General features: G+C 43.9%; 3 protein-coding genes across 7 annotated transcripts; 1 reads left to right on the top strand and 2 right to left on the bottom strand.

Annotated features, from left to right (window-relative positions):
• Positions 1 to 20: 20 nt before the first annotated feature.
• Positions 21 to 6,086, bottom strand: LOC118420051 (V-type proton ATPase subunit D-like). The gene is made up of 7 exons (XM_035826760.1): positions 5,985 to 6,086; positions 5,110 to 5,227; positions 3,949 to 4,028; positions 3,345 to 3,457; positions 2,327 to 2,497; positions 1,788 to 1,866; positions 21 to 603 (listed from the first exon to the last, which is right to left on the bottom strand). The coding sequence occupies exons 1-7, from the start codon at positions 6,029 to 6,031 to the stop codon at positions 459 to 461; spliced, it is 753 nt and encodes a 250-aa protein (XP_035682653.1). The 5' UTR covers positions 6,032 to 6,086; the 3' UTR covers positions 21 to 458.
• Positions 6,087 to 6,130: 44 nt separating this feature from the next.
• On the top strand, positions 6,131 to 10,653 carry LOC118419924 (transmembrane protein 180-like). Of its 3 annotated transcripts, none has more exons than XM_035826609.1 (5): positions 6,131 to 6,171; positions 6,796 to 7,824; positions 8,412 to 8,563; positions 9,203 to 9,286; positions 9,780 to 10,653. In XM_035826609.1, the coding sequence occupies exons 2-5, from the start codon at positions 6,922 to 6,924 to the stop codon at positions 10,063 to 10,065; spliced, it is 1,425 nt and encodes a 474-aa protein (XP_035682502.1). In that variant the 5' UTR covers positions 6,131 to 6,171; positions 6,796 to 6,921; the 3' UTR covers positions 10,066 to 10,653. The 3 variants fall into 3 exon arrangements, with proteins under 3 accessions (XP_035682502.1, XP_035682487.1, XP_035682495.1); XM_035826594.1 differs by lacking the exon at positions 6,131 to 6,171 and adding an exon at positions 6,178 to 6,371; XM_035826602.1 differs by lacking the exon at positions 6,131 to 6,171 and adding an exon at positions 6,365 to 6,511.
• Positions 10,654 to 10,671: 18 nt separating this feature from the next.
• On the bottom strand, positions 10,672 to 23,987 carry LOC118419906 (bifunctional glutamate/proline--tRNA ligase-like). 3 transcript variants are annotated; one of them, XM_035826582.1, is made up of 13 exons: positions 23,948 to 23,987; positions 21,329 to 21,564; positions 18,349 to 18,610; positions 15,545 to 15,697; positions 14,985 to 15,086; positions 14,405 to 14,560; positions 13,760 to 13,831; positions 13,332 to 13,457; positions 13,020 to 13,193; positions 12,122 to 12,282; positions 11,855 to 11,933; positions 11,366 to 11,430; positions 10,672 to 11,101 (listed from the first exon to the last, which is right to left on the bottom strand). In XM_035826582.1, exons 2-13 carry the CDS (start codon positions 21,352 to 21,354, stop codon positions 10,945 to 10,947), a joined length of 1,533 nt encoding a protein of 510 aa, XP_035682475.1. In that variant the 5' UTR covers positions 21,355 to 21,564; positions 23,948 to 23,987; the 3' UTR covers positions 10,672 to 10,944. The 3 variants fall into 3 exon arrangements, with proteins under 3 accessions (XP_035682475.1, XP_035682463.1, XP_035682468.1); XM_035826570.1 differs by lacking the exon at positions 23,948 to 23,987 and adding an exon at positions 22,631 to 22,800; XM_035826575.1 differs by lacking the exon at positions 23,948 to 23,987 and adding an exon at positions 22,637 to 22,786.
• Between the last annotated feature and the right edge of the window lie 504 nt (positions 23,988 to 24,491).

The following is a 24,491-nucleotide window of genomic DNA, read 5'->3' as shown; positions in this document are numbered from 1 at the left end:
TAATGTCAGGTTTTCTTTTTCAAGGCTGGCCGACAAAAAGAAAACCTGACAAAGAAAGTCAACAAAAAATTGCCTAAAACAATGAAACAACTTAACTTAACATTAGGCAACACTAGTTGGGACTCACCAAAATTTTCAGCTTAATTCTGTCAGACTTGTTCACAGAATGGACATGTGACTGCAGCAGCGGGTCATAGGTACCAGATAACCTGTGTCGCCCCCTGTCTCTGTTCAGTGTTGGACGGTGGGCTTGGATGTACACAGCCTCTTTCTTGCAAATAAATCTGACTGTGAATCCAGAATTTTGACTTTGTCTAGCGAGACAGAAACGTCCAACATTCCGTGAACAATTTGGGTAAGTCACAATGGTCTATAAGTGTTGGTTAAATAAATTTTAGTTGTTTCATATGTCATTTACCGATACAGATGAACTTTCATGTTAAGTCTTGACTTGATAACTACGTCTCGAACAGCAGGTCTGAGTCGTGCTCCTCCTCCAGCAGGTTGGCCGGCTCCTTGTACTCCCCCTGCGCTCGCATGGCCGCCGCTCGCTGCTCAGCCTTCTCACGGATTATCTTCTTCTTCTCCTGGATCTTCTTTAACCTGAAGGGAAGAGAAGTAATATTTGGTTTAACAAAACCACATAAGCTTGGTTGTGTACTACTTGTTGACCTTTTACCATCTCATGATCCATAACTCTGACCAGGTCTGAGTCTCAATAATGTCTCTAAGCCTGATTCATGCTCTGCTGCTAATTTTAGTTCTGAGATTTACTGGCACATGTATGTAAGGAAACGCAACCAAAGAAGCCTGTAATTTGGCAAACAAAGCCACAGGCTCTGCATTACGAATCACATTTCAGAAAAAAAGGACCTCAAGCCCTAGGATAGTGAGGTGCCACCTTGAATACTGCTAATTATGTTTCCCAAAGGAGAAACATATAGCATCTCTACAGATATTTGCATATTCCAACCAGACCAATCAAAACGCAGAAAAAATGGAAGATTTAACATGCAGTCTACATTTCCAGCTTTTTGATTGGCTAAAATCTGACTTCCTTGGGGATACGACGGAAGTGAACCTATCAACGCACAGGACACAAAATGGAACTCGACATCGTTTTCATTATGACAGCGAAAATCTCGGGCGTCAGCCAATCGGCCATGCCTTCAAGCAAACCAAGCAGGCGCTCTAGGAAGAAGTTGCCCGCTATGGAACGAACGAGATCACTAACTTTTCACACAAAAACATTTATCTTCAGAAAATTGGACCTTGGAATCTTGGAAATTATGAACGGACCTGTTGCAATACATTTGTTTTTTCTTTTTTCTTTAATACATTTGTATTATTGTATACCTGTTAAAAGCCTCTGGATGTAGTTATGCGCCTAGTGGCCGAATCGTCAGAGTATCTGATTCGTACGCTTTTGTTGCTAGATCGACCCAGGTTCGAATCCGAAGAGGTACACTTTTTTCAGTTGTCTTTTTTTTTCCTTTTGAAACATACATTTGATATAGAATACTTTTGTTTTGCGACTACAACATCAAACCCCGCATTTCGGACTTTTTTGTTCTGCATATACCGCAGTAGTAATCAGTGCTGCGGTTAGAGGGAGGTGGGTGACGGGGGTGGATTCGCCAAATCAAAAAGTTGCTACAATGAAAATTTAGCGGTCGACTTGTGACCGTTAAAACCACTGGGAAACATTATGCATTTTCACGAAAATGTTGCCCCTCTAGTATTACCTCAAGTTTTGCCATGGTCTGAGATTAGGAAAGCAGGATTACCTGTAGAACTCTTCTCTCTCCCTCTCATCCAGCTCAGAGATGATGTAGGACAGGGTGTTCTCAATTCTGGGGATGATCACTGCACATGGTGGGAAATAACATTATCAACACATACAAACACAGTATATGTAAAGGTGGAAATGGAGATGGGTGTAGATACAATTGTAGCACAATAACAGCATCAATAGAAAATAGACACAGGCATCACTGCAGGAAAGGCTGAACAATTTGATAAACAAAGTTCCGTAATTTTTGTTATCAACAGCAACACACATAAATACATGTACCTGCACTGTCCACACTTGCCGAAAAAAAATAGGGATCCTTCCATGTGAGGATGGTTTCAAACCTTGTGGCTGCAATTGGAGCAATTAATGTTGCCATGAGGTCAGCAGAGCCCAGAAAGGCTCCAAGTACAGACCCTTTTAAGATAGCCAGACTAACTGTAAGCTCCTTGCAGTTCAGCCCCAGGCTATGATGACAAAGTACTCTGCCCAACCAGCCAAAGTCCCAAAGGAATGAAGAGAAAGAAGGGTTACCATGCTCGATGGCGTTGACTCTTCTGTTGGTGATCTTGATGACCTCGTCCAGCGTGATGAAAGCTGTCTGCAGAGAGGCCAGATCTACCAGCAGCTCCACAGCCTTCCCGTAGTTCTTCTTTAGTTTGGACACCTGCTGTCCACCTCGGGACAGACCTGCCAGCTCGTACGCTAAACAAACAAACAAACAAACAATAAACAACAGCCTTCCTGTAGTTCTTCTTTAACTTGGACACGACAGACCTGCCAGCTCGTATGCTAAACAAACAAACAAACAAACAATAAACAACAGCCTTCCCGTAGTTCTTCTTTAGCTTGGCAACCTGCTATCCGCCAGCTCGTACGCTAAACAAGCAAACAAACAATAAACAACAGCCTTCCTGTAATTCTTCTTTAACTTGGACACCTGCTGTCCTCCTCGGGACAGACCTACCAGCTCATAGGCTAAACAAACAAACAAACAAATAATGAACAACAGCCTTCCCGTAGTTCTTCTTTAACTTGGCAACCTGCTGTCCACCTCGGGACAGACCTGCCAGCTTGTACGCAAAACAAACAAACAATAAACAACAGCCTTCCCATAGATCTTCAACTTAGCCACCTGCTGTCCTCCTCGGGACAGACCTGCCATCTCGTACGCTAAACAGACAAACAATAAACAACAGCGTTCTCGTAGATCTTCAACTTGGCGACCTGCTGTTTGTTGCGGGACAGGCCTGCCAGCTCATACACTAAACAAACAAACAAGCAATAAACAACAGCCTTCCTGTGTTCTTCTTCAGCTTGGGGACCTGTCCCCTGTGGGACAGACAGGTGTGATAAACAAACAAACAGTAAAAAAAGCTGTCCACCTTGACAGGGCTGATGGCTCTTAAGCTAAACACACAAATAATAAACAATAGCTCACATCTTGCACATAAACATATACTTACATCACACACTGAGGTATTAATAACGTGGGCACAAAATATTGTGATATAATAAAATGACCGGCCAAGATGACCTGACGTGAACTTACTGTCACTTCCGTCCGCGTAGTGCTCAAACACTGGCAGGGACACACCTGCAACATTGTCCTTTTTGAACCTGACTTTAGTCTGAGCTTTGGTTACATTCTGTAGAACTATTTGACTGTAAGGCAAAACAGAGGACAAAGGTCATGGAAGGATACTGAATCATGACATCCCAACAGTTCATAGAAACTTTTTCATCAGTTACTATTGTCTGCTTCTGGTTTCTGAATTTGTGGATCTAACACTCTATTTTTCATACACAAAGAACACAAATTTTGCAATAAGGTATCTTTTTGTTGTACTGGTGACCTAAATGCAAACACTGACAAGATATACTGCATACTAGCCTTTAAAAAAACACCATGCTTCATTAGAGGACACCTGTTTTAGTGTTTACCTAACCAACATGCTACCTCTCATTCCAAAATTGAAGAAAAGAAATGACACAGACATTTATACACCCATGATCTATATTTCCAGGTTACATGTCAGATGAATTGATTCATTAGGAAGACTCAGGCAGGTACAGGTTTATGTTCATTGGGTCAGTTACAATACTCTTCTATACCCAATTAGTTACAGGGTACATGTGTAATTAAAGATACTTACTTCACATCTCCGATGATGAACTTGGCCTCAGCCAATGAGAAGGCAGCATCTTTCATAACCTCCCCCATCAGCATCTTTGTCTGTGGAGGAAACAATCAGCATTTCATTTCATTATTGCATGTTACAAGTAGATTGTGACTTGTTACGAGGGGCGTTCAAGAAGAAATCCACCTGACCCATTTCCCAAAGGAGGAGATTAATGAAACTTGGTGCAGTTATTAGTCTTTCTCTTCATAGGAATCACCCAGAGTTATGCATTTCTACCATCGTTTGATGCAGCTCTATACACCGTTTTTGTAGGGCGCCCCAGGTTGGTCCTGCAACAGATGCCTCATCAATGGCAGAAGAGGGACAACCAGGTCTGGGAGCCCAGACTTCCGGCCATGTTTGAATTCACAATGCCAGCGTTTTACAAGGTCATATGATGGGGAATCATCACCATAAGTTTCTTTTATTTCATCAAAAGTCTCATTTGGTATGCGTCCTTTCAAATACAAAAACCGGATCACTGCGCGACACTCAACTGGCTCCATTTCACACCTGGTCCATTTCACACCTGACTCAGTTCAAACACCTTTAAATCAAAAACCAAAATTAGTTCAGAGCTGTTTTTTGCAACATAACCCATAGAGATATGAATCATTACATATGCAAAATTTCATCTAGATCAGACAACTGGAAGTGGGTCGGGTGGATTACTTCTTGAACGCCCCTCATAGCATGGAATCATAAAGGCAATCAGAGATAGCAGACTTCACCCCCTCGCTCTTTGCAACACTCCTAGATTCACGGACAACAATATGATGATGAACGTTGGGCTTAAAATTATGGAAACACAGATGGAAACACATATGATGACAATCCTAAAGCAATAACTTCACTCCCTTGCCTAAAGGTTTAATCAAATGATGATAGAGCCTCCTCGCTCTAAGTCTCCAACATGCACACACTAGCCTGGTATCCAGCTATATTACAGCTCCAGGGTCTCTTCTGTTCTTTTCCGCAAATACAGAATCCTTGGGAAAAGACGGAAGAGACTTGGGAGTTGGGACCAATAATATGGCTGGATACCAGGCTATCTACACACTTATTCTTGATACCAGAATATTGTACAAGTAGAAGAACAAGCCTTCCACAGGCAGTACGGGAAGCGAGACTCACGTCGATGATCTTGGCGAGGATCTGTCTGAACCTCATGGTAAGGGCGTCGGCTTTCTTCTTCAGCAGGCTGTGGCCCTTCTGGGCTCCTTTCAGTCGGCCCCGCATCACCATCATGTTCCTGTGGTGTAAACAAATAAACAGGTAAACAACAACAGACAAGTAAACAACACCTTACCGTTCAGTCGGTCACGCATCACCATCATGTTCCTGTGGTGGAAACAAATAAACAAGTAAACAACAACAGCCTGTGGAACTTCTGGGCTCCATTCAGTCAGCCCCGCATCACCATCATGTTCCTGTGGTGTAAACAAATAAATAAGTAAACAACAACAGCCTGTGGAACTTCTGGGCTCCATTCAGCCGGCCCCGCATCACCATCATGTTCCTGTGGTGTAAACAAATAAATAAGTAAACAACAAGAGGCTGTGGCCCTTCTTGGCTCCCTTCAGCTGGCCATGCATCACTATCATGTTTATGTGGTGTACATGTAGTGATGTACCTGAAAATCTTTTTTCTGATATTTTGTAGATTGTACACTGAACACATTAGAATTTACATTCTTGTAAATTACTAGTGCACCCTGCTATAGATTTTGAGGTGCCGAACCGTCTCAATTAGAGGTCTTTCAGTTGAAGGTTAACCATATAAATCTCCATCCGTGAAAACTTGTGTTCTGCTACCTTAAATTATAAAGAACCTGCAGGCTGCAGTGCACAGTCACATGACACTGATGCAGCTGACAAGGTGACATCACTGCCGGCGAGTTTGGCGGCCGTGATCGGGCCGGCAGCGGCGTCCTGACGCTCCCCTTCCCTACCCTACCCCCAACCCCGCCCCTACAGCACTTCACCGGGCAGATAAACAGTAAAACTCACATGCGGGACGGGAAAACGTCCAGCCGATCCTTCCCCACTCCTGACATCTTGGTGTAGGTTTTGCAGCTGTGCGCATGCGTCGGGAAGGGTCAGAGTTCACAAGTCGTCGAACCCAGTCGAACTGCAGGTCACCAGTTGAACCCGGAAGTTGGTGGAACTTGGTGTACAGGTGATGCATATGAGACAGGTGAGCCACGCCTTGCGCGCGCGCCTCCTCACAACGGTTCCTGCCGTCTTTATAATGTTTATTAAAAGGTAGATCTACATCAGACTCTAGGCGATGACGTCGCGACGTAAATAAGTTAGAGCACGGCGCGGCGGGAAGATTAATGGACCAGACGACGTTTATATACCGAACCGGTTGACACGTCTACAGCTACACGTCAGGTATGCAGACAGTCACAGTGCGTGGGAACATATTGCCTGATGTTTATCTATTGTCACTGCTAGATGTTTTTATGCCTGGTCGGGATGCCACAGAAGACGGCCCAGTAACGCATGGATGTTACAACAGATGCTCTATTAGAGTTGAGTAGTGAAGACTGAGAGTTCGCATAAATGTAGAGTCATATATTAACGTAGACTTGATAACCGTTAGACAGGTTAATCTTCAATTGGTTGGACGGACGAAAATTGTTTTCTTGATATTCTCACCTGATATTCTCAGCTGAAAGATACAACTCAGGTCTTCATAGTAGAAATAGGCATATCTGGTTAACTGCACTGGATTGCTTTTTTCTAAATAACAACTTCAACAAATCTGTCTTGATGCTTTTTATCTATGTCTAAAATCTAATGTATCTCTTTACAGGGACAGTCTTACACTACATGGAGTCCTGAGTTTGCACTGACTAGCTGCACCAGTGCATCTGGCTGAAGCCCCGCCGTGCACCGACCTCAGGACAGGAGAAAACCTTACTCTAATCTGCCCAGAGCTATGAGGCTGAGGATGAAGCTCCCGGACCTGGACAAGAATGCTGTGGCGTACGCCTCGCTAGCGTTTGCCAATGCCATCATGAACCCGCTCTTCAACTTCTACTACGTGAAACTCTTCCTGAACAGCTACAAGATCTCGGAGGTCTGGTTTAACCAGGCTCAGGTCCTCTACATGGTCTGGAATGCTGTTAACGACCCGCTGTTTGGCTACTTCCAAGACAACTCGAGCCTGGCGTGCTTCCGGCGCCGCCGGACCTCCATCCTGTACAGTGCTCCGCTCTTTGCGCTCAGCTTCCTCATCCCATGGTTTCCATGGGGACGGTACCAGCCTGACGATTGGCTGATCGGTGTACACCTGATCGTGGCGCTGAATCTGTATGACACCCTGTTCACGTTCGTCCTGCTGCAGCACTGCGCGCTGTTTGCCGAGGTGTCCCGTAAGCACGACGACCGTGTGCGGCTGATGAAGTACTGCCTGGTGGCCGCTCTGGTTGGGACCGGTCCGAGCGTTGGCATTGCCGCAGCCGTCTCCAACAACATGGAGAACCTGCACAACTTCCGTGTCTTCACCGTGCTGGTGGCTGCGCTTGCCTGGGGCAGCATGCACTACGCAGCGCTCAACATCCGCACGGAAATCGACGCCACACGCGACCAGGCCCTCCTTGAGGCTGAGAGCCAGCCCAAGCACGAAGCAGCCACGTCTACCTCCATCTGGAAACTGACATGGCAAATAGTCACGCAGAGGAACTTCATTCTGTTCGTTGTAATGAACTTCCTGCAAGTCTTCCACATGACATTCCTGATCAGCTTCGCCATGATATTTGCGGACAACCTCCTACCCCAGGACATGTTCAGCTCTGCGACCAGAAGTGTTCTCTACGGCTCCGGGTTTATTATTCCAATGGTACGTACATCAGACGACTCATTCACCCATTGCAAAGTTTGGCATCAAATAGTTTTTCTGTGAGGTATGAGACCTCTTAACAAATAACATTACATACAAATACCAAATCCATGGAGATCACAAGAAAGTGTACATTTGTAATGTAAATAGTACATCTAGGTGTCTCAATTTCAAAGTTTCTCTACTGTTACCTTCTAGATGTGTGCTCCATGCACTATGTTCAAACAAACAAACTAGATCTGCTACATATAACACTTGCAGTATAGAGCTCAGTAGGGTTCAGATATCATTTTGGGGAATAGTGTCTCTCTTCAGAGCTTCAATTAAGTAAAATATTTTTACATTTTTATTCAAATAAGTAATACAACAAAGGTTTTATTATTTTTCTGACACTTGAAGGTTAACAATATATACTGTAACATTATACTTGTGTACACTAGTATCTTTGCATATCTAACCCAAAACAAAATTTCAGTCAAAAATTTGGTGCATATCTCCAAATTGTCCAGTGCATGCATATGATGCTTGGAAATTGTATGATTTCCATCCCTGCTAACTTCATGTATGTATTTATCCATGATATCCAGATTGCTGCCCTGTTGCTAAGTCCAGTTGTGGAGCGGGTGGGGTCGTACAAGGTCATCCTGGGCTCCTTCTACCTGGAACTGGTGTGTGCCGCGGGCATGTTCGCCATCGGGCCACAACCCTGGCTTATCGTGGTGTATATGCTGCTGGACATGTGAGTTTGTTTGTTTGTTTATTCCTACCCCTTACCTGGAGATTGTGTGTGCCATGGGCATGTTTGCCGCTGGGCCACAACCCTGGCTCATTGTGGGGTGTATCTGCTACTGGACATGTGAGTTTGTTTGTTTATCTTTAACTGTACAGTGAGTGTGTGAACTTGTGTGTGGTGTTACAGACATGTGGGGACAGCCAAGAGGTTTTGGGCTCTGCTTCATTTGAATACACATTACGAGATCAGGAATCTTGATAAACGAGCTATTTGACCCTTTCCTATCTACTGTCACTTCAGCAATGTCTGAATCTTGTTTACAGATCAACTGATCAAGACAAGGATACTTGAAGGAAATGCACCATTTGTTCACTACCGATACTGTGACTGTACTACACGGCAGTGCCCACAAGAGGCATATTGTGCTGCTTGTACAGAAAGTATAAATAGTAAAGAAAGATCCTGATTTAAAAATTGACCAACATCCAGGATCACGCCATGGATGCACCGTGCGACCATGATTTTAGATCAAGTTATGTGGCAGCAATGCCAGTCTACATGACACCATTTTAGTTCCAGTCACGAGCCCTGTGCCTTTTTATCGTACGTACTAATCATCACAGTTTTTTGTCTACTTCCCAACAGAAGTATCCCGACAGCAATTTTCAACCTGTTCAACATCTCCATATCCGACCTCATCGATGACGACTGTGCAAAACATGCCAGGAAGTAAGCAATTTACTTTTAAATTATAGTTTTTGGTATCCTGTTGTTTCAGCAACATTTTGTTCCTTTCTCACAATATTGAAGCCTGGGGGCCACCTTAGTAAGTTTAGCAAGGCTCCCACACTCCATTGGTTTTTTTTAGTTGGTAACCAGGGACTCTGGGAGCTGTGAGAAACTTAAAGGATGGCATCCAGCCGAACAGCAGCAAGGGTTTCCTACTTTCATAACTTCAGGCCAAGGAAGGGAAGCATTGTTTTTGACCAAATATTTAAACAATGCACATAAGAAAATTGTCTGCTACTTTTGCAACCTACTCTGTTTCTTCCTCTGGTAAAGTCAGGTTTTGTCTTGGACTAAATGATCTGATGATATTGATGATTGTCATTGTCATCTGATGATATTGATGATTGTCATTGTCATTGCCGCGCTGCGCATGCTCGGTCTAAGTCTTAGGCAAACTTAATACCTTAATTTCATTTGACCGTGTTGTCTGCAGGACCCCGCTGTCCTCCATGTTCTTCGGGATGAACGCGCTGTTCACGAAGCCGGCGCAGTCGCTTGCGCCGATGCTGGTGGTGACCATCCTGAACCGCTACGGGTACGAGGAACTGGTGCGGAGCACCACTGTGCCGGACGCCACCAGACACGACGAGCTCAAGCGGGTCATGTTCCAGATCTTCTGCCTCCTTCCTGCAACCCTCGCGTTTCTACAGATCCTGGTCTGGAAACCCTATAGTCTTAGGAACAGTCACGCATCAGCAGCCAAGTACATCGACAATTAGTCTAGAACCTACAGTTCAAGGAACAGTCATGCCAGTCATTCAACAGCCAAGTACATTGACACTTAGTCTGGAACCTACAGCCTTAGGAACAGTCACGCGTCAACAGCCAAGTACATCTGACTAAGCATAGAAACAGTCACGCTGCAACAGCCAAGTACACATACACTTATGGGGCTACAAACAGCAAGAAGAAAATAGTTTCTTTTTACCTTTCAGTGTGTAATTGTTATTCTTCTCCCCTTTTTCTGATGTAAGACTTCTCTTTCGATTAAGGGATTTAAAGCCAAGCTGGTATGTTATGCCAGAGGGCTGCAATACTGACCATACAGAATGATGTACTGACATGATTGCTAATTTACTTTGTATAATTTGTTTCAAAAATTGAATATTTATTTCACTCGCATTATTTTTATCATCTCTAGTCATGGGAGGAACTAAGGTGCTAATGTTAGGTGTATTATCTTTGACTTCCAAAGTCTGTATTCTGTCATGGGTGTTCTGTAATGGTTCTGGGCTCCCTTGGAAATATTTCTCTGAAGGGACTAATGGTCTGTATTCAAGATTGAGAAATAAATAAATGATTAAAAACATAACATGACAGAGTTGTGATGAGAAAAACAATTTATTCCATTTTCTTTCATGGTAACTTCAAACAGGAGGGGGGTGGGGGTGGCAGACATACTTTTCTCATGTTGTTGGTTCTCATGGCTGCAAATCCACATGGTGTTTACGTAATGGTAACAAACTTTGGAGGAATTTAATCAGCAAATTGATGTGTCATTGATCATATAGTCGTTCCTTTGTAACCAATGCACCAACCCCCCCTCCTCATTCCACTTCCCGGCAGACAACATTCCACAGATGACCTAGACTTTGACTCTAATAGCTGCGGCCAAACAGGGTGTAGTACTTGGCTTCGTGGTCGCAGCCCTCGCAGACGCACTTGGTCCCCGGCTTGAGCTCCTTTAGCGGCTTGAAGGGGATGCAGAGCCCCTTGGCCCCCATAGAGGGAGCTCCTGGCTCAATGTCTTGGTCCCTGGAGGTGAAACAAGGGCATTCAGTATACATGTATTGGTGTTTCTTTATTCAAAATGTTCCTAGCTTAAAAATGCTGAACTTTCTTCACCAACATGTCGCACATCATTCATAGAATAGGTCAAATCAGCCTAGTCAGACCCAGTTTACTCAATAGCACAACCTGCCCCACAAGTACCCACCATACCGAGTATAACAGTCTACCCAAGTATGATCCACCCTGCCCCAGTAGAAACCAAGTCTACCCCAGTAGCCCCCAGCTTACCTTGCACTGTCCTTCTTGATCTTGTCCTCACACGGAATCGCTCCACAGTACGGGGCCTGGATAATCTAGACAAACATTAAGAAAAGGATAACATGTTATGCTTTGCACACACACAAACATTATACACATCAAGAACATAACCTTCATGGCAAACAGGCAAAGGTAACAACCTTGTTGATGATTGTTTAAAGGTAACGCAATACAGGCATTGTCCAAGGTAAGATTGTACTCATCCCCAGCCCAAGGCCATCCATGGACTAGACAGTCATCAGAGTACAGATGTACCTTCCTGAATACTCATGTTTAGAACATCCAGGCTGCACATATATTACAGCATAAACTCCTTTGATGGGGATTAAATCCTATGAAGAGCATTCACCAGGACTCCGGGAAGGATAGTGACATATCAGTCATTCATGGAGATCCGAATTAAACCAAACCAAACTGGCTACACAATGTTGTTAAAGGAAAAAAACAGCAGGTACTGACCATGCCCTTGTCCAGGTTACTGCAGAAGTCGCTCCAGGTTTCGATGGCCACCATGTGATCATCCTGGTCCTTCTTTGCCCTGCAAAGTTTCAAGCAAAACAAGAACACTTCAGTAAACCTTGGTATGCATGTATGCCACAACATCTGTAATCTTGTCTTACAGGTAAAGGTTCCTTAATCTTCGATCCTACAGGGCCAGTGGCTTGTCACTCCAATCCATCTATCCTTCCATTAATCAATATCAGGGTGAAGGTAAAGAAGCCTGACCTTGAGTAGAGGTCGGTCTGTATGGTGTCCAGAATCTCCTTGATCTTCTCAGCAGCCTTGCCCTCTGCCAAGGTCATCTTCTCGCCGGTGTCTCTCCGCACGGCGACGAACTGGTTCTGCTTCATGTCCCGCGGCCCCACCTCCATCCGGATGGGCGTGCCCTGTAACAACCATTATCACACAATATAGTGCCCTGTAACAACCATTATCACACAATATAGTGCCCTGTAACAACCATTATCACACAATATAGTGCCCTGTAACAGCCATTATCACACAATATAGTGCCCTATGACAACCATTATCACACAATATAGTGCCCTGTAACAACCATTATCACACAATATAGTGCCCTGTAACAACCATTATCACACAATATAGTGCCCTGTAACAACCATTATCACACAATATAGTGCCCTGTAACAACCATTATCACACAATATAGTGTCCTGTAACAACCATTATTACACAATATAGTGCCCTGTGGACAGTTAGAACAATATGCATTATACCCGCTACAGACAGACATTGTAATCAACATCAGCAGGACTGTGCCTAAAACTTATACAGTACTGTGTAGCTGTCAATACGCGAAGTTATCACAAAGCATATTTATGACACTCAAATCTGTCATTTAACATAGTTATAACAGTAGGTTTTCACTAATATAATGATCACTAAAGCCTGCTACAACAATATTCATACAGCAATCATTAGTCAAAAGATTTTAGAATTGGTCTAGAATAATTCTCTATCTCTATCTTGTTTGTTGCTGTTGTAACCCATCTTGCATGGTTAGAGTTAGACAAACATGATTATCACAGAAGAATGCTCTAAAGGCACAATTATCACACAACGGTTATCACGAAACGTATATCACTCAGTCAAGTTCATCAACCTTGAGTTCCCAGTGGTTGAACTTCCACCCTGGGGAGTAGTTATCCCTGAGGTCGTCGGTGGCCCGGATGCCGGCGTCGCGCAGAGCCTGCCGGTATTCCTGACATTTCTTCATCAGTTTCTGCTTGTCTTCCTCCGGCAGGCTGGCCGTGACTCCACATGGGATCACTACAACCTGGTACAACAAAAATGTAAACGATCAGTAATACCAATTGATGAATAGTGAGTTTGTGAGTGAGTGAGCCACCTGATCTCATATGAGATATTTCCAAAATTCTAAAAAAAAGGTAACACTAAATGTTTTGAGCCTGACCTGATCGCGAGCGACGACGGGCGGCACGACGAGCCCCTTGTTGTCGCCGTGCACCATGACCATGACCCCGATGGTGCGGGTCGTGATGCCCCACGAGTTCTGGTACACAAACTTCTTCTCACCAGGCTGCAGGGAGAAGCAAACAATGGTGGTCCAAAATCAGCATGAAAGGTTACAATGCTACATCTAAAACTGCTACAAGTAGCGGAAGAACCAACGTCAACTTTTGCGAAAGGCCACCAGCAGCGAGGAGTTCATTATAATGCCCTGATGAAGGCTGCTAATAGGTTAAGAAAATGTTGGCAATGGCAACAGATTACAGGTTTATTTTCAATATCTTTACTACTAAATATAAGAAAATCATTACAATGTTCAAATTTGTTTTAAGGTGATGAAATGACTTGTAAACGTATGTCCCCGTTCCGTACCTTCTCAGGATCTTCATACACGATTTCAAACATCTTGGAGAAGTTCTGTCCTAAGTGGTGAGACGTCGCACCCTGGAAAAAATCGGATTCAGCGAAGTCAATAAAACAATCTTGAAAAATCTGTTAGTACATGATTTGCTGTTGTGCGTACGTACATCTGCTTGTGATTAAAAAAATCTCTCCCTCGAATGTACTGTAAATGCATTTAAGTTCGTGGGAATTTAATTTCGCGGTAGCGGGAAAAGGGACTTTTTGCAGTGGATTTAATTTCGCAGTAGTACTATGTACTGCAGTCTCTTACTGCCATGGAAAAATGTTCACGGTGGTTTTAATTTCGTGGTGAACTGTCCACCGCGAAAACAGTGAACATAAAACCACCGCGAACATTTCTGCATTTACAGTACCTCAAGCTGTTAGAAAACGTTTCATTGAGATTCCTGTATGTACATCTACATACATTGCTTTACATACAATTCTATTTGTTCTATATCATCAGCAATGTAATTTGTGTACTGTTATTGATGATATTTTGTAATTCTACATGTAGGATAGATTAGCTGTTACTGTATAGTATTTTTGTTACTACATTTTGCCATACTGTGGCGCAATAAAGTCCATTGATATGTGGATATGCAGTTTTCTCACCTGAATAGCCCTGCCGCTAGCGGAGATGTAGACCTCCACTGTTGTGGTGTAATCTCCTCCAGCAAACTTCTCTTTCTCCGTCTTCCTCCCTCGGATAACAGGGATGGCCATCAAGTCCTCGTACACTCGGGCGTACAGCTCCAGGATAGCCATCACCTGGAGGGGACATTTTAGCTGTCAATCAACTTCCTATCAACCAATCAGCTCCTCATACACATGGGCATACAGCTACAGGATAGCCGTCACCTGGTGGGGGGAAGCTATCACTTCTCAACAACCAATCAGAAACGAGGGGGACAAGCTGTCAATCAACTTCTCAACAACCAATAAGAAATGAGGGGGACAAGTTATCAAAAAAACTTCTCAACAACCAATCAGAAATGAGGGGGACAAGCTGTCAATCAACTTCTCAATAACCAATCAGGTGGCAGCTCATCATACACTCTGGCATATACAGGAAAAGGGGATGTAAGTGATAACAAACAACAGCCTGTGGCGGCTACACAAGGAAGGACGTGAGGAAGAACTTAAGTAGGAACTTGAGGAAGAACAGGAGGAAGAGCTAGAGTAAGAAGATTACCTCTTCATCAGCCTCATCCTTGGAGGCGAAGGCGCTGTGTCCCTCCTGCCACAGAAACTCTCGTGTCCGCAGGAATGGCTGTGGGTGTTTGAACTCCCACCTCTGTACGGAGACACAAAAAAACAGTTTTATCTCACTTTAACTCTAACCCTGCTGTACCCACTTTATCCCTAACCCGGCTGTGCCCACTTTAACCCCAACCCTGCTGTGCCTCTCCTGCCACAGGAACTTACGTGTCCGTAGGAACGGCTAGGGGTGTTTAAACTCACATCTCTGTACAGAGACAGAAAATATAGGATCCAGTTTTATATTTAAACTGAAGCCTAAGCTTTCACTGGTCTTGACAAGTACAGATGCTAAGGGAAATTTCAAACTTGCTTCAACAAGCACAAACAAGAGTTCATGGATTTCATATCTCCATGAGTTTCTGGAAGGGTTTGTAAATGACTAATTCTACCAACTTTGAACTGTACCTCCTGTCACTCCTGTAGCCTTTTACCCTTCACTTCATGTCACGATGTGGTGTCTATATACAGTCATTTACATACATCAAAACTCACCACAACATTGTTCCACTGGTTATATTTGATGGGCAGGTCTCGGTGAGACTTGATCCACTTGGCGTACGCCGGGTACATGACTGTCTCACTCGTGGGGCGGATCGCGATGGGCTCGGCCAGATCCGTGTCACCTGACTTGGTCACCCAGGCAACCTACGGGACAGGAATGAAGCATGATGTTTCCAGTCAATTCCAATCCATACTTCCAAAGAACTTTCTAGCAGCCGTAAAGCAACTTCTCAGCAGATAGTTTTTATTCAGAGGCAGTATAGTTGGGTCATGTGCCTGCTGCAAATAGATAAATAAAAAATAAAGACAAACTAGAAAGGTGACATTTGCAAGCAAATATACAATTTTTAAGGCTAGGCAAGACACTCAGAATCACTCATGCAGAACGATTTCCGAGTTTACCCGAAGGGGTGGAGTAAGTCAATGCCCCCTGGGTGGAGATCTGATAAGCCATGGAGGTGGATAAGCTATACATTAACCTGACACCTCTCCTGGGACAGGTTCATGTTTGGACCAAGGTTTGGACAGCACATTTGTAAGTCAAAACTGGTTAAATGACAGAATCAAAGTGACAGAAATATGTACAAAGAAGTTCAGATAAAGAAGTCGACCACTTCTAACCCTCTGCCCTCCAGTGATTAGTATCTTTGCCTTCCCGTACCTACATCATTACCTCCATGAAATGTCATGGAGGTTATATTTTACCCTGCGTTTGTGTGTCTGTCTGTCAACAAGATAACTCAAGAACGGCTGGATGGATTGGTTTCATACTTGGTGTGTTGGTAGGGTGTGATGAAAGCTGTGTGATTAGATTTTGGGCCCCCTAGCGGCTATCCTTGGTACTGCAGCGCAACTTCCGGTTTTGCTATCTCGTGTTCTGAACAAGCTATGGTCCCAATTTTGGGTGTTACATACCTCTTGTGCTCAGGAATAAGTGACATAAGTTTGGGCCCCCTAGCGTCTAGCTTGGGGATTGCAGGGGCATTTTTGTCAAAAACTTCTGAAGCAGATAACTCAAGAAGGGAACAACGGATTTTCACGATTTTTGGTATGTACATGTAGGTACCTTAGGCAATGTTGTACAAAATAAAATTCTATTGATGCAAAATTAGAGTACATTTGCATAATTAATGAGGATATTCTATCATAGCAGTTTTTTCAATGTATGTCCTGTCCCGGAAATGATATGATCTTGACAATTGGGTGGTAGACAGCTTTCAGCGTCATGACATGGTGGGCCAAGTTTCAGCCCCCTAACATCTAATTTTGGAACTGCAGGGGTATTTTTGTCAAGACATTGCAAAGAAGATAACTGCAGAGAGGAATGATGGATTTCCATCATTTTACGCATGAAGGTAGCTTAGGCAAATATGTTCATAATGATATAAATGTTATGCAAATGAGAACATTATTTACATAATTAATGAGGAAATTTTATAATTCCATTATTTCAATAACTTGACTTCAATAAATGTAACATTATGATAGATGGAACATAAGCAGATGCCAAATATGCTAATTAGGAACTGATTTGCATAAAATATGCAAAAATTGCAATGATATTTGCTCAATGATTAATGATAGGAATTTCATACTTGACGTGTATGTTAGACAATGATGAACAAGTCTGTTGCATAAAATTTACAAAAGCTTGAATATCTCATGGAGGTATGAGGTCGCTGAACTCTAGTTTCCAGGGTTCGAAATACACATACTTAACTTGCAATTTGCACGTAATTTTCGAGATTTGCACGTGCATCAGCAATTGCGCTGAAGCGGTAACCGTAATATTTTCATACTTCCACAAAACATGATCCACCTTTCCAGTTTGCCACCCACAATGGATCTGTCTGTAGGGAGAATACAATGCTTAATCAGTAAACAGTCCTTTCTTAGGTCAAAAGTTTGTTAATTTGGTCCATATATGGAGCAAACTTATGTTCCAACTAATATTCAAGAGTATTATTTTGTATTTAAGTGCATATTTGTGACTATTTTAGTCTTTTTACTGCATATATTTCCAAGCCAAAGCAAGACGACATGATACGTCTGAAGACATGTGCCTCTGTTGCAGCATGTGACGCCCAGGAGCATGGGGACCCCCTGGGTCATTGATTGACAGGGATATGATGAGTTTTGCATCTCATCTGACTTCGGGAATCTTCGGAAACCAATAGAACTCCTTTTTTGTTAGATTAAATCACGGAATACGTTCATGTGACACCATATTTGGAAGTGCCATATGCTGGGGGAGGGGTGTGTGCTGGGATGTACATTTTCAGCTATGGGCTGTACCATTCCTGGGGACCGCACGACTCCCAGATTGTATGCAAAAAACAAGCTTATTTCGGTAATATCTCCTCATATATGTGAATTGGTGAATAGATATTTTGTACAACCTTACCTTTGTGTTCACATAACTGCTAGTGACCTTCATTTTGGCAATAATTTGATGTGTTTTTAACTAACTTTCAGACAAATGGGGGGAGGTCTTTGAAACCGGAAGTTGAGATTCGGCCGTAATTTTATTCAAACCTTTGACTTTTTCCTTAAATACAACTTGATGGATGTTATGTACATATGCTTCTGTAAGTTGTGTCCAAGTTTCGTTGTAGTAGGATGAAAAATGCCTACGCTACAGGGTTGAAAAGATAGTAACCTCTACGTTCCCCCAGACCCGCACTGGGACTCTCTTGGGTCACCTTAACTTCAAATGTTGCAGTCTAATGTTTAGTCTTATTTCTTATGTTTCCGTATAGGTTAACATAACAAATAAGTTTCCCATGCATGTTTACCTCCGGAGCAAAGTCAGCGATGTGAGTTTTCTCCCTCTCCAGCGCCGACTGTGACACGAAGATGGGGAAGTAGACGTTGTCTACGCCCATCTTCTTAATCTCAGCGTCGAAGAAGTCCTTGATCTTCTCCCAGATGGAGTAAGACATGGGGCGGAGGATGTAGCAGCCGCTCACGTCATAGTACTCGATCATCTCCGACTTGGTGATGACCTGAGAGTACCAGTCCGACAGGTTCTCCTCCTTCTTCGCCTCCAGGCCCAATCTGAGGGGACGGCAATCAATCAATCAATCAATCAATCAATCAATCATCCATCCATCCATCCATCTCCGACTTGGTGATGTACCAGTCAGACAGGTTTTCTTCCTTCCTTGCCTCCAGACCCATCTACCCTCTTGCTCCAAATCTGTTGTTATGGAAATCAGTCATTAAACCTTACAATAGGGTTGGGATTTTCTTGATTCTCCCAACTCAGGTGTTCTGAGTACTGACAGAGGGTGATTTAGTAAGTTCACCATATCTCAATCAATCGTTTGCTTGCAGGGCTCGAAATTCATTTTTGGGATTAGGTGCACTGGTGCATCCAGCTTAAAAAATTGGGTGCACCAAAAAAATTTTAGGTGCACCACTTAAATTTAAGTAATAACCTAATAATAAAACTTAGTTACAAGCTATCAAATTCTTAAAGTTAAACAACAGACATTTTTATTAACTTTCTAACACTTAGATGTCAAGAATATGATGTACATGTATACTAAGTATACTTTGATATCTTAACATACATAAACCTAAGAAAATATTTGGGTGCACCCTGTGCACCCAGAGAAAATAATTGGGTGCACAGCTCCAATTTTGGGTGCACCTGGGTGCACATGCACCCAGTATTTCGAGCCCTGGCTTGCATCATCGATCAATGTATGGCGGCTACAGACAGTTCAGACAGTTCTTGCCACGCAGTTCTGCACTGGGCCATTATATGTTTATAGAACATTGGAGACGTTACGGCATCATATCAAACCGATATGAAATGGGTCATAGCCTGACTAAAATCGCGCCCCTAGCAGCTGGCCCTACGATTGCCGCCACCCTAGGGGAGGGGGTCATTAAGCCCAGCCAGCCAGAGCTTGTGTAAACACAGGCTAAAATGGGTCAGTCCTTTAGCTATATTATAGCAGTCCATACAGTGTAGTGTTGGACCCTAGGAAACTGGTGGTCCTTTGTTTACAGACCATGCTACATGTTTGGTTACCTATGGTTGGATATCAGTTTATCTCTTGCAGGTCTGTTTTACATTAGGAAACATCATCATCATCATCATCATCGGTCGACGTGATCAAATGTAGACATGTTCGCACATGTCTACACACGACGGGGTGATACCGCCCCTTACGGGGTGACATACCCTTTCGTAGGCTAATTACAAGACGGGGATGCGCCAGGTCTCCCGTCCGGGTGAATGATGTAATTCACCATGTGGCTGATACGAGACAGAGGTTCGCCAGGCCTCCATCCGGGTGATTTGAAGTGAATCACCAACTCCCGACAGAAGGATTTGCACCAACGCACACCGCACCATCGCACGTGTGGGGGTTCTTTAACGTGCATGGGGTATGGCTCTCCCCATACACGGGACCTCCATTTAACGTCCTATCCGAGGGACGACTCATTTTTCACTTGAGTAAAGTGAGGAAAGTCGTGTAAAGTGCCTTTCCCAAGGGCACAAGACCGGCAACACGGTAGGCGGATTCGAACCGGCGACCTCTCGATCACGGGCCGAATACAATACCACTGTGCCACTGTGCCCCACGTAGGAAACACCAGAACAGATCACCCCATGAGACACCTGGTCGGTATAAACCAGTTTATCGACTATGCAGCAATGTCTTCCCACCGAAGCTTTCACACAAACCCAACAGTTTGGTTCTATGCAGCCTGACTAAAATTGCGGTCCTAGCCGCTGGCCCTACAGTTGCTACTCTCCAAGCATAGGTTGGTGGGAAAAACATCGTGACCTTTTTCTTTCATCCGATTTTTTTTATCGGCATTCCTACCAAACATAAATGGATGAAAGGAAAAGGTCATGATTTTTCCCACCAACCTCTGCTTGGAGAGTAACAGTTGCCACCAACTAGGAGGGGTTATTAAACCCAGCAAGTGAGATTGTGTAAACACATTCTATGCAGCTTGTACCTACAGTACAAAATTGGTGTGTTGTGTGGAACAAGCAGACAAACAGCCCCCAATACAAGTCAGTCCAGTTGGACCAGTGACAAGCAGATGTTGGGAACACCAAATGACAATGACAATCTCTGAGCGCTCACCTTTTCACAGTTCTTCCTCAGAAGGAAGGAAACATCTTTTTTATTCACTTACAAAAAACAAATGTAAGTTTCACAACAAAACAAGGCTCGTGGAGCCACTCATGCGTTTGGGGTTACAGTACTGGATTCTGAACAAGTTGACTTAAAAAGTATTAGATTGTACCCCATATGGAAGCAATGGACCCTTCCAGCCGAATGCCATATCGGACAAATAGAATCACCTGTTCTATTTCGAATACTCAGTCAAAAACAGTCCTCCCGCTTCCGCTCGGACTGAAATTATATCGCCCTTACCGCAGCTATTTCCGCCCCCTCTTCAAACGACTGTACCCAGTGGATGTAGCCTTACACAAGGAATGCATAGCATTTTTCTTTTGCCCGTTCTGAGAGGATTTCGGGCCCCCAAAGCTAAGCCGAAGTCAGTCAGTATCCTCAGCTGAATAGCGGCGGCGGCCATGTTTTTGCAACTCGCGCCGTTTTTGACCGAGGTTTTGAAATAGAACCCGAGATCGAACAGGGGGCGGGGCTTATGGTGTTCGGCTGGAAGGGTCCATTCCGTGGAAGATCTTCAAACTCAACATCTACTTGGAGGTTACAAAGTTAAGCCAGTAGTGCCCAGTCTTAAAAGTAGCTTGAGGCAAAATACATTGAATAGTTTCACCTGGTGACTTTCTTAGGCCCCGGCATGCTTCCTTCTGGCTTTGCTGCCTCCTTGGCCGCCTTCTTGGGCTGGTCTTTCTTCTGTTCCTTCTCTTTCTTCTGTTCTTTCTCCTTCTGTTCTTTCTTCTGCTCCTTCTTGCCCTTCTTGCCACCGGCTGGCGTGAGGTCCTCCCCCGTCAGCGTCTTGTACTGTTCCTTCAGGGCTAGCAGCTTTTTTACCTCAGCATCCACCTGGGCCTAGGGCAAAGGTCAGAGGTCACAGAAAGGTCAGGTATCTGTGACAATCCCGCCTCTTGCACCCCCTCCTTCATGCTTCATGATTGGTCCCTTTGCTGTTTTGCCTGGTGCCCAAAGCTAGCCTGGGTACCATCCTATCTCTACCGGGGCTCCTTGCACTCGTGCACTAAAAAGTTTAACGATTTTTTTTTTTAATTATATTTTTTAGGGCAGACTGTGTAAGGAGCCGTGGTAGAATCAGGATGGTACCCAGGCCAGTCCAAAGCAACTATTGCAAAGTCCAAAGCAAAGTCCAAGTACATGTACAAAGTCCAAAGCAATCTCTTTGTCCTCTCTCATACAGACTAGTAATAGAGATCAGGCTTTATGTAGTTATTAGGATTCTCCAAATATGGTGGAAGCAAATTCGCAAGGAGGTTAAAAAAAGTGGTGGAAGGTATGGGGAAACAGGTGTCTCTTGTTACCAAGTCAGTGGGGGCCTGGATTTCAGGAGTCTTTCACCTCGTAATAAAGAAAATAAAAAACTCAAAAATAGCTACAAAAGGACATCACAGAACAGTTGTGCAGGAAGATTCCGAAGAAAGAGAAACATTCCCTTTGGAATTATATAAAGCCCTTTATGTAATGTCATAGGGACATGGTAAGTATGTAGGTAATGTCCTTTATCTGAATTTTACATTTACCAATAAAGAACCATTTACTTAATTTAAGCAGTATCTTGACACCTCAAATATTATTAATAGATAGTGCTCAAAAGGTGCTTAAATACTCCACTGTTTATGCACTATTAAATACATCTGGTTGAATTGTTTTGGTAAAATTTAGTGACCCTGACAAGCACAAAACAAAAGGGTTACTGAATAATTCATCAGGTCTATTGAGATTATTACAGTAACATCTATCAATCTGTCAGCAGACAGCTCTGACCAGTTCTAGCCCTGCATGTGTGGGTAATTACTTATTCCTGGAACTGCTGCCCATTATTCTCACACAAAAGCAGGCATTTGGAAGCTCTCAGCTAAGCCTACAGAAATTTGCTGACAATTAAAGTGTTCCTATCACCCACCTTTACCTGTCCCAGCAGCACCTATTGTTCCCCGCCTCGCTGTGTTTACAATGAGCCTTGAAACTCCTGGCACTCACATTTGTTGCCCTGCCACATCAGCATGACCTTTCACCTTTAGCCCAAATATCTGATCAGGACCCAGCTGGTTTGCCCATGATTTGTAAACAAAGTGCCTTATTTTTCAGTGGTTATCTCTGACCATACAACTAGTGCACAGTGCCTGATTTTTTTGTCCTCAATGAGCATACATCAATTTTTGTTTTCAATAATTAAGACTAAGTAAATAAGATAAACTAAATAAGACTAATGTCAAAGTCAATGTTTTTGCACAAATTCATTAACTATGAAGATTTGATTTGATTGATCCTAATCAACATTTCCTAAATACAAATGATTTGGTATCTGATAAAATGCATGTTGGTGTGATTCTGTGTGCATGTGTGTGTATGTTTGTGTATGCTGGAGTGTGTATGTTACAAATTTCCCATTCCTTGTCTACCCCACTGCCCTTCAGCTGGCGTACAATGTTTCCCTGTGTGTGTGTTTTTTTTTTTTTTTTGTGTGTGTGTGTGTGTGTGTATGTTCATGTTGGTAGGTGAGTGCGTGTGTGTGTGTGGGTATGCATGTTTGTATGTGTGTGTGTGTGTGTGCATGTGCATGTTGGTATGTGTGTGCATGTGTTACCTTATCAGCCCCACGGCCCTTCAGCTAGGCTGCTAGCGTACAGTGTTTCCCTGTGTGTGCGCGCGTGTGTGCATGTTGGTATGTGCGTGTGTGTACATTTGTGTTACCTTACCTGCCCTTCAGCTGACGTACAGTGTTCCCCTGCGTGTGTTTTTGTGCGTGCCTGCATGCGCGCGTGTGTGTATGTTTGTGTTACCTTGTCAGCCCTGCTGCCCTTCAGCTGGCGTACAGTGTTTCCCTGTGTGTGTGTGCGTGTGCACATGTGTGCACGTGTGTATGTTTGTGTTACCTTGTCAGCCCTGCTGCCCTTCAGCTGGCATACAGTGTTTCCCTGTGTGTGTGTGCGTGTGCACATGTGTGCACGTGTGTATGTTTGTGTTACCTTGTCAGCCCTGCTGCCCTTCAGCTGGCGTACAGTGTTTCCCTGTGTGTGTGTGCGTGTGTGAGTGTGCATGTTGGTATGTGTGTGTGTGTGTGTGTGTGTGTGTGTGCGTGCGTACATGTGTGTGTGCGTGCATGTATGTGTGTGTGTGTGTGTGTGTGTGTGTGTGTGTCTGTGTGTGTGTGTGTGTGTGTGTGTGTGTGCGCGTGCGTACATGTGTGTGTGTGTGTGTGTGTGTATGTTTCTATTACCTTATCAGCCCCGCTGCCCTTCAGCTGGCGTACAGTGTTTCCTTGTGTGTGTGTGCGTGTGTACATGTGTGCACGTGTGTATGTTTGTGTTACCTTATCAGCCCCGCTGCCCTTCAGCTGGCGCACAGTGTTCCCCTGTTCCTCGATCTGTGCCTTCAGTTTCTCTGCCTCAGGACTAGGCGCGGCCGCCTTCTCCTGAGACGTCTCGGGAGTCTTTTCCTGTTTCTTCCCCTCCTGTTTCTTCTTCCCGTTGTCTACCTTGGGCGGCTTCCAGTCCTTCCCCGTCAGGTTCTTGTAGTCGGCCTTCAGCGCCAGGAGGACTTTCACTTCTGCATCCACCTGAGCCTGGATAGAAAGTACAACATGATTGACCCTTGACCTTCTTAACTCACTCGTCAATCAGTCCCGACAATACTACAGCATTACTGGAGGGTTCTTGACAAAGTATAACTAGAAAGGTAACATTTGTGAGCAAATGCAGCCGTCTCCCTTCCCATGTAAAATGGACTGTTCCATATCAACCTTTTGAAGAAACTAACTCTAC

The sequence above is a fragment of the Branchiostoma floridae genome, chromosome 1 (genome assembly GCF_000003815.2).
Source record: "Branchiostoma floridae strain S238N-H82 chromosome 1, Bfl_VNyyK, whole genome shotgun sequence".
In the NCBI taxonomy this organism is placed as follows: Eukaryota; Metazoa; Chordata; class Leptocardii; order Amphioxiformes; family Branchiostomatidae; genus Branchiostoma; species Branchiostoma floridae.
The sequence above is the reverse complement of the archived record's forward strand: the minus strand, read 5'-3'. Positions and strand labels throughout refer to the sequence as shown.

What these genes read in the sequence shown, in the direction of transcription:
- LOC118420051 (XM_035826760.1), bottom strand. Translation starts at nt 6,031, where the DNA reads ATGTCAGGAGTGGGGAAGGATCGGCTGGACGTTTTCCCGTCCCGCAT. An exon ending in GACGTTTTCCCGTCCCGCAT is followed by an intron (nt 5,228 to 5,984) that starts GTGAGTTTTACT and finishes TTTACACCACAG; the next exon opens with GAACATGATGGTGATGCGGG. An exon ending in TTCATCATCGGAGATGTGAA is followed by an intron (nt 3,458 to 3,948) that starts GTAAGTATCTTT and finishes TTTGCCTTACAG; the next exon opens with TCAAATAGTTCTACAGAATG.
- LOC118419906 (XM_035826582.1), bottom strand. Translation starts at nt 21,354, where the DNA reads ATGCCGGGGCCTAAGAAAGTCACCAG. An exon ending in AGGATGAGGCTGATGAAGAG is followed by an intron (nt 14,561 to 14,984) that starts GTAATCTTCTTA and finishes TGTCCCCTCCAG; the next exon opens with GTGATGGCTATCCTGGAGCT. An exon ending in CTAGCGGCAGGGCTATTCAG is followed by an intron (nt 13,832 to 14,404) that starts GTGAGAAAACTG and finishes GATTTTTTCCAG; the next exon opens with GGTGCGACGTCTCACCACTT.
- LOC118419924 (XM_035826609.1), top strand. Translation starts at nt 6,922, where the DNA reads ATGAGGCTGAGGATGAAGCTCCCGGACCTGGACAAGAATGCTGTGGCG. An exon ending in GTGTATATGCTGCTGGACAT is followed by an intron (nt 8,564 to 9,202) that starts GTGAGTTTGTTT and finishes ACTTCCCAACAG; the next exon opens with AAGTATCCCGACAGCAATTT. An exon ending in TGTGCAAAACATGCCAGGAA is followed by an intron (nt 9,287 to 9,779) that starts GTAAGCAATTTA and finishes TGTTGTCTGCAG; the next exon opens with GACCCCGCTGTCCTCCATGT.